Raw genomic sequence first — 16,532 nt, 5'->3', positions numbered from 1 at the left:
AACAATAGAATTGTTTTAATTAAGATAGTTTAATAAAAGCATCTTTAAATTCTCAAAAGTGTCTTAAGAATAGAATTTTGCAACATTAACATTCTTCATCAGAACTATCTTAGGTTGTTTAGAAAGTTAATACTCTAGTAGCTTTTTAAACAACTATAAATGATTTTTTAAAGTACCTAGTCTAAATTTAAAAGAATAATGATGTAAGTACTTACTGGAATATTATGAAATGCTTATTTGAAAATTCTTTTCTCTTAAGTAATTCATTAGATTTATTGTTTTGTTTTCACGGGCAGTTGAATATGATTCATGTTTAATTTTTTTTCAGAAAATATAATTTGAAAAATTTAAGGAGTATAATTTTCTCACTACCATATTGCTTTATCCCCTCCACTCACTTTGAAAAATCTAAATATGTTAAGAGAATTTATGAGAAGCATGTCTATATGAAAGACCTATAAGTAAATAAGTTTAACTAATGGACCTATCTGAATTAGTTAATTTTTTTTTTTATTGTAGACCTCATAAAAAATGGCAAACCTTGGTGGCTAAATGACACATCTGCCTTTCCTTCTGCACTACCAATTAACGGCACACATATCCACCACAGACAGAAGAGATCCGTGAGCACTGAGCGGTTTGTGGAGACGTTAGTAGTGGCAGACAAGATGATGGTGGGCTACCATGGCCGCAAAGACATTGAACATTACATTTTGAGTGTGATGAATATTGTAAGTTTGATCCCTCTACATAATATTTTAACCTAATAGTTTGTTGTGGCTTTTGATTAAGGTCATGGATTTTTATTGTGAAATAATGATTCTAAGAATTTACTGGTCTAACCTGAGAAAGCATTGATCTACTCATGTTTCAGTTCCATAGAAAATACATTTAAAGATGATTTTATTGTTCATTTTCAGATAATATGACTTTTTGAATAGTTTGTATTAGATTTTGTTTAAGAGGTTTTTTTTAACCTAAAACATCAGCTCACCCTCTCAATTAGCATGTTGTAGTTCATCTTTAGGAGAAAATATTTCTTGAGGTGGATTTGTATAACAAGCCTTTTACTGAGGCATCTTGAGGGTATTGTTTTAAATGATATGGGATAAAAGAAAACTCTTTTATATACACAGTGGTTAAAGTCATGAAAAATTGCTTTACCACTCTATAAAAAATAATCAATCACCCTATGATTTTTGTCTGACTTTGTGTCTTTTCTTATTTTCTGGAGGTCAGGTTGCCAAACTTTACCGTGATTCCAGCCTAGGAAACGTTGTGAATATTATCGTGGCCCGCTTAGTTGTTCTCACAGAAGATCAGGTAAGAATGAGTTAGTTTACAAATCTAAACTCCTAACAGACAGGCTGTAGAACTATGTATTATAAAATAATTTATTTTATTATTGCTCCTCTTAGGAAGTCGTAGTTGAATATGATTTTCAGCACTAAGCATTTAATATTTTAAGCAAATTTTAAATAGCTTACAAGAATATACCTCTTATGTCATGTTAAAGCTATATATATGTATATTAGCTGTATGTTTCAGTATAAAGGTGAGCATTTGCATGACAGACCTTCTAATAGTGGTTTTGGTTGTTTTTGTATGCTGATAATCACATATATTCACATTATCATTAAAGCTGGAACTGGAAAGAATGTTTGTTCAATAATACATTAAATTAACTTTAGGTCAGATATCACAGAGATAAAAATTGGCAAGAGATTATTCCTAGAAACCACTGCTTCTAATTATAGTCCTACTTTAGTCTTCAAAAGTTTTAACAAGTGACCTTAGTAATTTGTTTGGAACATTTCTGGTATGCATGTTGTATTGCAGCCAAACTTGGAGATAAACCACCATGCAGACAAGTCCCTCGATAGCTTCTGTAAATGGCAGAAATCCATTCTCTCTCACCAAAGTGATGGAAACACCATTCCAGAAAATGGGATTGCTCACCACGATAATGCGGTTCTTATTACTAGGTATGGTTTGTTGCAAGTATTTTACCTTTGATTGTTGTGTTTGATATTGTAACTATATTTGGTTCTATCTAAAGCCTCATTTAGGTAATGAGTATAGAGAAAGCAAAATAGTAATTTATTATTCACTACTGAGAAAGAATATATTACACTATTAGTGTGTTTGCATCAAATGAACCAAATAAGAAAAAAAGAAAGATTTAGAGTTGACATAGAAATTTAATAAATATTTTTCTTTCTACTAAGCTCTAGTCAAGGTTTAATTGGAAGCACATATATGCTTTGTTAACTGAACAAAATATGCTAAAAGCAATATTTTAAAAAATATGAGAAAAATATACTTTAAAAATGCCATCACTCTTGGTTGTAAAATATTAGTTATTCTTACATCCAAATTGTTAAAAGGGAAGACTTTGGTAGTTATACAGTTTACTTAGATGAATGTTTATTTAATTAAAAATATTTTCATTAAGAGATACAGATATAAAGAAGCAGATCTATTATATATTAAACAGATTTCTCTCAGGCAAAAAAAAATTTTTTTGATGGTAACCCAGTGAATGCATATATTACTTTCCAGTTTTACAAAATTGTATTTAGATACATTTTATTACTTACTCTCTAAGAAATCTGTGAGGTAGGTATTTTTATTATTTTTCCCATGTAAGAATGAGGAAACTGGTTCAAAACACTTAAGTTGCTCAAAATCATTCAGCTAATAAGTGAAAGAACAGGTCTCAAACCCAGGTGATTCTTCTTTATGTTATGCTGTTTGTCTTCATTTTTTAATATTCTAGTTATGATTGGTTCAAAGCATGCTTAAATCATTTTAAGATAAGTTTGTCTTTTGACTTCTTACCAGCATTTAAAAATGAAAGCAGTAACAAACAACAATAAGCAAAATGGAATCATCATTCTATCTTGGCCAAATGGATTAGCCTTTGTTTTCTTGATTATTTCTTTTAATTTTCAAGGCAGTATTTAACATATACTTCATCTGTAGTGTGCTCATGACTTTACATTTAACTCTATGGAGGGGGTATAAAGTGTATGGAATGAGATTATTTAGACCCAGAATCTTAAGTAAAATAATGTGAATTTAGTTAAAAAAAAACAAAACCCCGTTAACTGAGTTTAGAGTTAAAGTTTTTGAGTTTATTTTTTTACAGTTAGACTTACTTTAATTGCCTTCATCTACCTACCATCGTAAACCAGAAAATTTTGTTTATGACATGCTTGCTGAATAAAAACAACATTGTATAGCTCTATATTCATATGTGTTGACACGTCAGTCTGATAAATTCTGCAATTCCTCAGAGTCTTGTGGTCTGGAATGATTCCCAAATATATTTGAGGAGTTAAAAATATACTAGGAATTGTACAAATATAGAAAACTTTGTGTAAAAATATATATGGATATCATTAACGTCAATGAAATTACTAAAGGAAAATGTCTATTATATAATGATCACAGATATTTACATTGGCTTCTGTATTTATATTTATAAAGCCCTGCCTTTCGCCAAAAAGCCAATACCCAGTGGGCTCCGAATGCTTCATATTTTTATTATTATATCTGCATTGTATTTTTAACTTTTGCATAAAATGACCGAAGTTATACCAGGAGTGCACATTTGAGTATTGAAATGCATCTGGACAGTTAGCCACCCTTTCTTTGCACTGGCTACATTTCTCTGTCTGACTTGTTACTCTGAATTGGCCAAGATATTTTTCTGATCCTCTGCAGAGCTCTTTTTTGCTTCAATAAGCTATACTTTTAGTGTTTTTTTGTTTGTTTGTGGGTTTTTTTTTTATGCCTGAGATCTGAACATAAAATTTTCTTTTTAAACTTGTCTCCCAATGGTCAAACTAGCACTAGAAATGATCTCAGGATTTAATAGGACAGCACTTTAAAGAGTTCATATCTCATATCATTTTATATTGGTCATGTAATGGAGATTACAAAAATGCCTGTTTTGGGCAGCATAGAATGCCTTTTTGAATTGTTATTAAAGCCTCAAAGTAACTTTTAGCTTATTAAAAATCTACAAATATCTTTGAATTATTAGGGCCACAGAGTGACTTATCCAAAGAAGATGACTATCATCTCCAATATTCAGGGTCTTTTTTTGTTGTTGGAACATTTACCAGTGCTTGACTCTCCTGTATAAATTTTTGATTTGTGAAATTGAACATATGTTTAACTCATACTGCTACTTTTAGTAAAAATAATTATGAGAATTTCATAGATGATTTTATATTAATGTTGAAAATTGCTTTATGTAACTCACTTATTAATATGTTCAGGGTTATGACTACACCATTTAGAGGTAAGATTATGATTTACGTTTGCTTGAAATGTCAGCTCACTAGGGAGAATGTATAATGTGTTTATCGAGAATTCCAGAGAAAAATTGATGGATATGTTTATCTCTAGTAGGCCTAATTTTGTCCTAGGGATTTAAATGTTTTAAGCAGAAAACCATTTGGAACTGTAGTTACTTAGTAATAGTTACTTTCGGAAAAAAGTATAAAAACTCAAAATGTTATCTCCTCTTAGCAAATAACATTTCATTGTTTTATTCTACTGATATAAATTTAAAACCAACTGTACTCTACAAAGCTATCAGGTTACTGAGACTAGACAGAAAGAAAATAAAGCAAAAAAATTTTAAATTTTGTTGTTTTACATGGTATGAAAAATATCGAATTAACATCAAAGAGCAGCTTAAAAACTTTATATAAACATATATTTTAATTTTTATATACATTTATGTTTATTTATTTATTTTTCTTTAAAAGACTTTCCCTTTTTTAAAAAAATTTTACTGGGGAACAGTGCGTTTTTCCGGGACCTATCAGCTCCAAGTCAAGTAGTTGTTTCAATCTAGTTGTGGAGGGTGCAACTCAGTGGTCCTTGTGGGGATCGAACTGGCAGCCTTGGTGTTATGAGCCTGTGCTCTAACCACCTGAGCTAACCGGCCACCCCCATTTATGTTTATTTTTATACATAACTATATATAAAACATAGTGAACATCTGTTATACATCAGCTAACTTTAATTTTTTTTTAAAAAATTGAGGTATTTGACAAATAAATTCTATATATTTAAAGTATACAACATGATGATTTGATATACTTGTACATATACATTGTGAGGTGATTACTATAATCAAGTTAATTAATACATCCTGCATCTCATAATTACCTTGTTTTTTATTTCTTTTTTTGGGGTGAGAATGTTTAACATCTACTTTTAGCGAAGTTCAAGTATCCATGCAGAATTATTAACTATAGTCACCATCCTGTATATTAGATCCTCAAAATTTATTCACCCTACAACTAAAATTTATTGTACCCTTTGACTAACATTTCCCCGTTTCCCTTACCCCCCATCCTTGGGCAGCTACCATCCTCTCTGTCTCTGGGTTCAGCTTTTTTTAAGATTCCACATATGATATAACTGAGGTCATACAATATTTGACTTTATCTTTCTGACATATTTCACTTAGCATAATGCCCTCTTGGTTCATCCATGTTGCAAGATTACCTTATTTTTTATGACTGAATAATACTGTCATTTTGTGTGTATGTGTGTTTGTGTGTGCACGCATATCTATCTCACATTTTATTTGTTGATCCATTGATGGATACTTAGGTTGTTTTCATATCTTGGTTGTTTTGAATAGTGCAGTGAACAGCAGAGTGCAGACATCTCTTCAAGATGCTAATTACTATCTCACTTCCTTCAGATATATACCCAGAAGTGGGATTGCCAGATCATACGATAGGTTTATTTTTCAAATTTTGAAGACACTCAAAACTACCAGCAGTGTAGTCTCCATGTGGCCTTATCAGCTGAGATTACTGTTGGAAGATTGCAGGGATCCTCAGTGTCCAAGGTTGCAGTTGTCTTCAGCAGCAGTGAAAGCTTCAGGGACTACCTGATCTCTTTTTCTCCCATGGGGGATGTCGTGGTGGAGGGGATCCCTCTGGGTGCTAGGTCCAGCTTGCAGGCGCCCACACCAGTGCTAGGTGTCTGATGTGGAGGCATCTGTGGAGTGGTGATGGAGACGGACTGGAGTGCCAGTGCTCACAGTGCAGCAGCAGCTCTGGGGTCTGGTGCGCTGGTTTCCCTGCAGCAGCAATGATGTGTGACATGCAGGTGTGTGCGAGGTGGCCACGAAAACAGAGTTTGAAGCATGGGCACATGCAGAGTAACAGTGGCTCTTGGGTTTAGGGTGCTGGCTAGTCTGTAGTGGCATTGACCCTGATTCTTGAGATGTGGGCATGTAGGGAGCAGCACAGGGCTGGCATCTGGATCTTGAGTGCTCACAGAGCAGACGGAGCCAGGACGTGGAGTGTGGGAGCAGGCAGAGCACTATAGCTCTGGACTTGGGCGTGCGCAGGGCTGGAAGGTGCTGGTGGTCCTGGGCCCCCGGAAGCACAACAGCAGTTCCTTATTGGAGTGGACACAGCAGCATCTTCTTCCCAGCTCTGCAGCAGTGATGGCTATTGGTTACCTTGGTGATGAAAGCTGCCCAGGTTTCTCTGTGGAGCCGGCTGCTGGGGCCCATGTTTCCCTGTGAAAGCTGCTGGGAGTATGGCTGTGGTGAGGGCTGTTGAGGGTTCTCTGCATAGCAGGTCACTGAGGACCACGATGGTGTGTGCCTCATGTCTGACACTAATAGTTCCCACACTTCTTTTTTGTTTCTAGTTTCCTCCAGACATCTCCACTAAGCTGATCTCCCCAGCAATTCTTTCAGTGCGGCTATTGTCCATTTTTTGTTCCACTATGTTGCTGTACGTTCTTTTTTTTTTTTCTTAAAGATTTTTATTGGGGAATTGGGGGATGGGAACAGCGCTGGGGAATTGGGGGAAGGGGAACAGACAAGTTGCTGTCCTTTTGTTCTTCAGTCTAGTTGTGGAGGACGTTGCTTCACTGGCGCAAGTTGACACCATCACTGTGCTCTTCCCAGGTGAGGCAGATCAGTCACCGACTTCTGGACGGCCGCTCACTGTGACTTCTGGCTACACACAGTAGCCCATGGCAACCCACTGCAGCAGGGGCTGCAGCCTACGCCGTCACCGGCGACTCACAGCAGCCCAGCTCTAGGTTGAGCTGTTGTTCAGCATCTTAGCTGTAGAGGGCAGTGTCACTGGCCCTCATATGTGGGATCCGAACCGGGGCCCTCTGACGTCCCAAGCCAGCTCTTAACCAATGTGCCACTCGGCCAGCCCTGCTGTAGGTTCTTAATTGCACCCTTGAGCCCACCCAGGGCTATTTTCGTTTGTGGATAGCTATCTAATTGTTGTTTTATATTGGGGGATGAAGGTTGGTATCTCCTACTTCACCATCTTGCTGATGTCACTCTCATAGCTTTATCAGATCTTAATATTTTGCCATGCCAAAGAACAGTTAGTTTCATGTCACTTTCTAAAGTGATGTATGGATACTTCTATATGGTGTGTGAACTACCTGACATCTTAGTCTGAACGCAAGAGTTAGTGCTATAATGCATAAATCTCTGGAAATATGGTCATATGAGATAAACATTAATGGTGGAATAAAAAAAATGACCTTTCATTTTTGTGACCCATTTTTAGTTAAAATATTAGAAGTAATGTATATTGATTATTATATAGACTAGATTTATTAGAATTATTTGATGATTATTAGTGTTTGCCCAAATCAGCTTGACATTTGGTAAATCTTTTCAAAATGATGGAATATGATGCCATATAACTAGGTCAAGAAATGATTAATATTTTGTACTTGAAACTCTGGAAACAGAATTTAAGATGAAATAGGACTGTATGCATACATTTAAAAAGTTACACTTGCTACAAAACTTTCAGATGATCAGTGTTTACCTTTGTATTGAGATACTAAATGAATAGTTACTTAGGAATAAACATCTACTATTTAAAAAAATTATTTGTATTGCCACATTAAGTCAGGACATATCCTCCATAAAATTAAATTCAAGCCAATTTCTAAATTTATTTTGTGGCAAAAATATTAAATCCATTTATAGTCTGAAGATCAGTAGGAATTCAGTGACATAAATTGTACTTGCATCAATGTTGAGCAATTAACATGAACAGACTAATGCATACATTTCCTGGCTTTGTCTACCATTTAGCATTGGAATCATGTTTTCCATCTTTATGATATTAATATATAACGGTATATATTTCAGATAGGAATTATAACCTAAACTCTTCTTTTTGGTAACAGACAGCTTTATTGAGATATAATTCATAGACTGTACAGTTTACCCATTTAAAGTGTACAATTCAGTGGTTCTTAGTAGATTCACAGGTTTGTGCAACCGTAATTAATTTAATTTAAATTTTTTTTAATTTTAAAAGATTTCTATTATCCCAAAGGATGTCATCCCCATTCCCTTCATCTTCCCTATCCCAGCCCCAGCCCCAGCCTTAGGCAACTACTAACCTTTTTGACCCTATAGTTTTGTCTAATCTGTACTTTTCATATGAATGGAATTACACAACATGTGGGTTTTTGTGATTGGCTTCTTTTACTTTGCACAGTGTTTTCAAGGTTCATCCATGTTGCAGCATGTACCAGGACTTTTTTCCTTTTGTTATCCTAAATTCTTGAAAATTCAAGGTATAGATCTTTAAGAATTGCTTTGTTAATAGGATATTCTGCCGTAATTATACTTCCTTTTCAATTTTTCATGAAATACATAGGACATATAACTATATTTCAAAATACAGATGCAAAAATTTCACACTAAGTCACATAATTTGGTCATTTAATTAAAATGAGCATATTTATCCTCTTAAGGGATCACAACTATTTGCTTTGATGGTGCTGGATTTTAAAGGGATTAGAATTTCCAAAGTCAACTAATGTTTTTAGATGGAAGATTAAAAAAAGCTATAAAAATGAATTTTTGGTAAAACTTGGCCTGTAATACGTAGATTTAAACAAGTTTCCTGATTTTTTTTTTAAAGAATGTATCAGAATTATATATATTGGCTTTGTAATTATACATTAAAACAGAGGAAAGGGAAATTAAATGTGGTACATTAACATTTATTTGGTATTTATTTATGGTTTTTTTTTAATCCTTAAGGAAATGCCAGTTAAATTTTTTATGAACTATTACTTAGCTTTTAAGAATATGCTAGTGTTACAGGCCACAGAGGAATCCTGAATTCAGATTGTGGATGAATTGATTTTGGCATTTGGACGTTTTGAAGCATTTATTATTCTGTTATCATTGTGGCTCTGTCATTCTTACTCATCCCCATCACCCTTCTTCCGTTTTTAGTTTCTTTTTCGCTTGGTCCCTGGTTCATTGATTCCTTATACAGATGTGTTTATGTAGATTATTTCCATTCTGATCTAGGATTATGACAAATTTGGGCAACTTTAATTTCTTGTGCAATTTAGGATACTTTTAGGAGTGAGAGTACCATTGACAGTCATGTCTAGACCATAGGCACAAACTAGGACCAGGTAAAAGATGATCACGATCCTCCAGGCATCACCTATGTTTGCTTGTTAAACTTTAATTACAAATGGGAATAAGAAGATACTTTTCTCTCAGTGCCTCAGGTTGACTAAGTACATGCAATTTAGTAAACTGTCTTGGTATATACCTTGATTAAAATTTGCCTTATTTGTAATAGACATCATTAAATAATTAAATCAAAGAAGGATGTGTTGTAATAAACACTTAACTTTGAGGAATAGTAAGTTTAGTATTTATAATGGTTTTATGGATATATTTATGCGGTTGCTTATTGTGTGCCGAATAAGTGTTTACAGATATTTAATCATTTAAACCTCACAATAACTTCATGAGATAGGTGCTGTTCTTATCTCCATTTTAGAGATGAGGAAACTGAGGTATAAGGAAGTTAAATGATTGGCAAATTATGCGTTAATGAGAAGACCCAGGATATAAGCCAGGCAGTTTGTCACCAGAATCCTTTTAGAGGAATTGTAAGGGCGTTTAGCAAAAACAATGTAGCGACACATTAACAATAGTGGCTACTGTGATAGGTAGACTTCTGAGTTGGCCCCCAATGATCCCTGCCCTTTGGTGTTCCAGACGGTATAATCCCCCTTCTGTTGAGTTTGGGCTGGGCCTAGTGAATTGACCTCTTAACAATGCAGATTTTTCTTACCTACAAACAAGGTATGTCTCTTTGCTTATTTAAATCTTCTTTCGTTTCTCTCAGCAGTATTTTGTGGTCTTCTGTTTTCAGACCTTTTGTTATTTTTTTTATGTTATTGTAAGTAGTGTTGTTTTACAAATTTCATTTTACAATTGTTTATCACTAGTATATAAACATACAACTGATTTTGTATCCTGCAACCTTGCTAAGTTTATTTATTAATTTTAGTAGCTTTTTAAAAGATTCTAACAGATTTTCTACAAGAAAGATGATCATGTTTTCTGATATGAAAGGTAGCTTTACTTCTTCTTTTTAATCATGAATGACTTTTATTTCTTTTTCTTGCCCTATTTCACTGACTAGGGCCTCTAGTACAAAGTGGAATAAAGTGTGATAGCAGAGATCCTTGCCTTGTTCCTGCTTTTAGCGGGAAAGCATTCCATTATTAACATTAATTATTTAACATCAACATTAATTGTGATGTTTCCTGTAGGGGTTTTGTAGATGCCCTTTATTAGGCTGACAAAGTTGTCTTTTCTTCATAGTTTGCTGAATTTTTGTGAGTAATGGCTGGTGAATTTTGTCAAATACTTTTTCTGCATCTATTGAGAAGATCATATGTTTTTTCTTTTGTTTATTAATACAGTGAATTGCATTGATTGATTTAGAATGTTACAGCAACCTTGCATTCTTTTGATAAACCCGATTTGATCATAATGTATTATCCTTTTAATATATTGTTAGATATGATTTGCCAAAATTTTGTTCTTATATGTATATATTTGCATCTATATTTATGAGGGATTTTGTTCTGTAGTTTTCTTATAATGTCTTTGTCTGGTTTTGGTATTAGGATAATGTTAACCTCACAGGATGAGTTAGAGAATATCTCCTCTTTTCCTTTCCAATTTTCTGCAAAGGTTCATGTAGAATTAGTATTATTCCTTCCACAAATGTTTTATAGAATTCAGAGGTAAAGACATCTGGACCTGGAGTTTTATTTTGTGGGATGACTTTTAACTACCAATTCAAATTATTTAAGAGATATAGAGCTATTTAGGTTATTTTATTCAGTGTGCTTTGGTAGTTGAGTCAAGAAATGTATTTCATCTAAGTTATAGAATGTATTGATATAGTTGTTCATAATAGCTTATCTTTTTGATATCTGTAGAATCTATGGTGACATTCCCTCTCTTTCTGATATTGGTAATTTTTGTTCTGTTTTCCTAGTGTCTCTGGCTGGTTTTAAATGATCTACTCAAATTTAGTTTCAGTGGTTTTCTCTATTGTTTTTCTGTTTCTTTTATTTCTGCCATAATTATTATTGTTTCCATTCCTATACTTACTTTGGGTTTAATTTGATGTTCTTTTTGTAATTTTGTAAGGTGGAAGCTGTGGTCATGATTTGCAACCTTTCTGCCTTTTCTGATATAGGTGTTTAATGTTATAAAATTTCCCTCTAACTACAGCTTTATCACATCTCACAAATTTGTATATGTTGTGTTTTTAGTTCCACTGAGCTCCAAATACTTTATAATTTTCCTCTAATTCTTTTTTGACCCATGCAACATTTAGAGTTGTGTCATTTAGTTCCAAATATTTGTTTTTTTCCCCCTCTGAGATCATTCTGTTATTTATTTCTAATTTAATTCCACTGTAGTCAGAAAATATACTTTGTATGACTCATGCTTTTTAATTTATTGAGACTTGTTTTATGGTCTTTCTTGCTATATGTTCCAGGTGCACTTGAAAATAATGTGTATTCTGCTATTGTTGGATGGAATGTTCTGAAAATTCAGCTCTTCTAGATCCTTACTGATTTGAACAATTTTAACTCTATTAAGCACTGGCAAAATGCTCTACAATGTGGTTTTACCAATTTTCATACTTTAAAGTTCCCAGTTTATGCCGGTTTGCCTAACACACTGCTTAGCTTTATAATGCTTGATACATTTTAAGTAGTCAATTAGTGTGTTAGTTAGTCATTATTATTGGACCTAAATTAATGTCATTTTACTATTTTTAAAATTTTGCCAATAAATAACAAAGGAAGATTTATTGCAGTGGTTTGTACATTTATCTATTATGAACTTACGATTTCTTTGAATTTTAGTTAGTAACTCTTTGTAATGTACTTTTTTCTCCCATGTCACAGATGAATAAAATCAAGTGTAGGTCCAGTTCTATCAGTTTCTTTTATTTTTTCCTTAACAGCTTTATTGACATGTAATTCACATACCATACATTCACCCATTTAACGTGCATAGTTCAATGGTTTTTAGTATATTTACAGAGTTGTGCAGCTATCACCACTATCTATTTTAGAACATTTCTATCATCCCAAAATGAAGCCCTGTATCCATTAGCAGTCACCTTCCATTTCCCCTAGTCCTAGGAAGCCACTAACCTGCTTTCTGTGTAGATTTGCCTGTTCTTGACATTTCGTAATGGTATCATAAAATATGTGGTCTTTTACATCTGGCTTCTTTCCCTTAGAATGTTTTCAAGGTTCATCAATGTTTTAGCATATATCAACACTTCATTCCTTTTGATGACTAAATAATATTCTATTGCATGGATACAGCACGTGTTATTTACCCATTCATGAATTGATGGACATTTGGGTTGTTTCCCCTTTTGGCTGTTATGGATAATGCTGCTGTGAGCATTTGTGGACAAGTTTTTATGTGGATGTATGTTTTAATTTCTCTTGAGTAGATACCTAGGAGTGGAATTGCTGGGTCATAAGGTAACTCTATATTAATTTTTTGAGGAATTGCCAAATTGTTTTCCAAAGTGGCTGCACCAGCAATGTGTAAGTGTTCAAATTTCTCCACACCCTAGCCAACACTTTTTATTGTCTGTCTTTTTGGTCATAGTATTTCTAGTGAATGTGAAGTGGTATCTTATTGTGGTTTTGACTTGCATTTTCTGAAAGGGCTATGTGGAGCATATTTTTCATGTGCTTATTAGCTATTTTTATACCTCTTTTGGAGAAATATGTAACATTCTTTTATTTGACTAGATTGCATTTTTTCTTGCATTTATATAAAAAATTAAAGATGAAGATATAACTTTATACAAAATCAAATATTCATTCTGAGGAGTATATTTATTATTCAAGTATTTATTCACTAGATACTGTTAAAGAGTGGAAAATGGTCTTTGGAGTCACACAGACCTTGAATCCCACCCCTGACATCTATTAGTTGGTGACCTGGGACTAAGTATGAAAGCTCTCTGAGTTTGTAGGATGGTGTAGTGTTATGATATAATGTGTGTGAGTACTTAGTACACCTTGTAGGGAGACATAGTAATAATTTGGAGCTATTATTAACTGTATGTTAGGCACAAACCAGGTTTTAAGAAGACCATGTATAGTGGGATCATAGAAGGAGCATCTAATCTTACATGGAGGAGAATCCAAGCATAACTTCATTCAAAGGGACTTGGAAGTTCAGTAGGAATTTGGATAAATGATGCGTGCCTGTTCAAGAAGGAGGCACTGCATATTCAGTGACATGGAAAATGTGAGAGAGAAAATGGCCTTCTTTGGGGAACTAAAAGCTCAGTATTTTTAGGGTGGAAAGTGTGGGTAAGAAATTATAGGAGATGAGGTTGGACAGGTGGAAATTCATTCACTGATTCAAACATTCAATCTTTATTCGTTGAATTGATAATATGTCGTGGTGCTGTTGGCTGCTAGGTATTCAGTGGTGAATAAGTCAAAGAGTAAGTTTGGTGGATTTGCAGAAAAGAAGTGAAATGTAGTGAGCAGATAGGGAGAATGATATGCAATAATGTAAGAGAAGTTGCAGAGGCCATGGCATGAAAGGTTTTGTATGCATGCTTACAAATTTAGTACCATAGTGTAGAAATTATAATTTTCCCTATTTATGAGTATTCAAATTGATTTCTTTTGTTTGGTTTTCAGTTATCAAAAACAATGGAATTCTCTTTGTACTTATGTACAAATATGTCCATCTTATGAAATGCTAATCAGGAATATGGACATGGAAAATTCTTCAGGAAATAAAGTAAAGCAAGTAAACAAAGTCACATGGAGGAGAACCCAAGTGCACCTTCATAGAACATTATTTGTATTATGGTTAAAAAATCAACAAAACTAGTAAAAAATTTTAGCATTTATTTATTTTTTTTACATAGGGATAACATTGGAGAAATCTAAGCAGAAAAGTGACATGATCAGATTAAAAAAATGTCCCTGACAGGGGTATGGAGGATAAGTTGTGTGTATGTGATTAAGTGCTAATATATGCAAAGCGGTGAAAAATGGGTGGAAAAAAATTCAATGCCTCTTTTCTCTCCAGTTCAGAAAGGCTTTTTAGAACCATTTGAATTAGCATTTCACTTTTCCTTTTTACTTATCCTAAAGAACCGGATGCCGGGCAAAAATCTTTGAGTTCTAATGTTGGAAGATGAGGCGTTCTTGATGAGTGAGGTGAAAGGGTAAAGGAGAAGGAAAGGAGATTTGGGGAATAAAAAAGAGGAAACTCCATTTAGAGAATTAGAAGTTACTCTTCTTTTTTTGTTAAATTTTCACAGTGTTATTTTGGGACACTATTTACTAAATTGGCTATATCCTTCCTACCCCACTCCTCCAGAATTTATCAAAAACTAACATCCCTACAAGTGATATCTTTCTCATTTTATAAATTCTCAGCATCTTAATAATAGCCCAGCATTAAAGAAATGTTCACAGAAATAATTCTAAAGAATATTTTTAGAGTAAGAAAAAGCAATGTTTTATTTTACCCACTTCTCTTACAATCTCTTCTCAATTTACATTTACTTTTAGTAATCTCATTCATTCTCATGATTTAATTACCATCCAGTTAAGTACATGTATACAGCTTTAAGCACCATTTATATCCAAACATACTTCTCTATCCCTGACCCTTTCTCTAAACTCTGGATTTGTAAATTGAGTTGTAGTTGACATCTCTATGCATCACAAATTTAACATGTTCAAAACCAGGTTGCTAGTCTTTCCTTTAAACATGCTCTTTCTGCAGCTTTTCTCATTTCAGCTTCGTCCTGCATGGCAATTACAGTACTTTATTATGCCTGTTATACAAAAAACGCAAAAGAGGCTTCAATTAGGGAATTCATATTAAGAAATTAATAACATGACATTGGAAAATTAATATATACTAGGTTTAGCTCTACAAAATTTTAAGTATTTCCTCTGTTTCCTTGCTTTACACTGATATTTTTTGTTTGCTAATCTCTGATACCTTTCTTCCTACCTCTTAGTGGTTAGTTTACATATCTCATGATCTAAACATACATACTTGAAAACACTATTAAGAAGGAAGAAGATAAATTATAGTTCTTGAAAAAGTATATGAAGTATGTAGGGGATCCTGCCTACTAGTCCATTTCTCTGGAGTTCTGGGATTAACTTTCCAAATGGGTTTTTGGTACTGAAAGATAAACTTAGAATGATACAGTAACTTTTTAGAAGTTCTTTCAAAAAATTGTTTTTCCATTTTACTGAAACAGGATCTTGAGAAAGCAAAGAATAAGAGATTTATATAAGGCTTTATATCGCTGCAGTGGAAAGATTGGAAAAAGGAATAGGAAAACTATTAGAAATAATTTTGATACACATAGAAATTATCTTCTCCAAGAAATACTGCAAAGCTGCATTTATTCATTTATTGAGACATTCAACAAACATTGAGTACTTATTATTGTATGTAAGTTGTTGGGAATCACATAGCAGTGAATAAAACAGATAAAAGTCTAAGTTCTTAGCTTTCACTCTAGAGAGAGAAATAGATTATGAATAAGTAAAAAACCCCAAAGAAATACATAATTTTAATGTGTGATATGTATAGGGTAGAGAGTGTGACAAACTACGTAAGATGGTAGAAAAGTCTCCCTGATAAGGTAACTGTATTTAAAAGGGTGAAGGATGATGAGGAGTCAGCCATATTTGAAGAGGAGAATGACAGTGGCATGTGTTTTAGGCAAAGAAAACAACACGTGCAAATAATGAATAAACTCTAGTAAGTAAATGAGGTGGGAAAGAGTTTGGCTTGTATGAGAATATTTGCTACAAGTGCATACACATGCACTCTTTTCCCCCCCCTGTTTATTTTTGCTTTCTTTTTTTTTTTTTTTGAGCTGCCTTGGCTGGCTGTTCATATTGAGAAAATACTATTTGGGAGCCTTATTTACATTGGTTAAGGCTTGTTGATGAAAGATTTCCCTAAGGGTGATTGGGTGTTTGTTCACTTTTTTCCAGGGGAAGCAAAAATGACAGTGTCATTCGGTCTTTTCTGTGAGACCATTCAGTTTCTCTAGAAAATAACCCAATAATTTCCTGCCTAATTGCAAGTGTTCAGAAAGCCAGATTGGGGG

At 33.7% G+C, this 16,532-nt stretch overlaps 1 protein-coding gene across 7 annotated transcripts in view; it reads left to right on the top strand.

The window, feature by feature from the left end:
• Positions 1–16,532, top strand: part of ADAMTS6 (ADAM metallopeptidase with thrombospondin type 1 motif 6) — a 259,454-nt gene that overhangs the window by 26,061 nt on the left and 216,861 nt on the right. For all 7 annotated transcript variants that reach the window (XR_002125140.1, XM_019652413.1, XM_019652415.1 and 4 more), the window contains exons 5-7: positions 520–731; positions 1,240–1,323; positions 1,840–1,985. Coding sequence is in view for 6 of the 7 variants with exons in the window: in XM_019652413.1 (XP_019507958.1) it covers positions 520–731; positions 1,240–1,323; positions 1,840–1,985 (442 nt within the window). In the remaining variant the exon portion in view is untranslated. The remainder of the gene's footprint in view (positions 1–519; positions 732–1,239; positions 1,324–1,839; positions 1,986–16,532) is intronic.

Source organism: Hipposideros armiger, unplaced genomic scaffold, assembly GCF_001890085.2.
Source record: "Hipposideros armiger isolate ML-2016 unplaced genomic scaffold, ASM189008v1 scaffold_179, whole genome shotgun sequence".
Taxonomy (NCBI): domain Eukaryota; kingdom Metazoa; phylum Chordata; class Mammalia; order Chiroptera; family Hipposideridae; genus Hipposideros; species Hipposideros armiger.
This window is presented reverse-complemented; position numbering and strand designations above follow the sequence as displayed.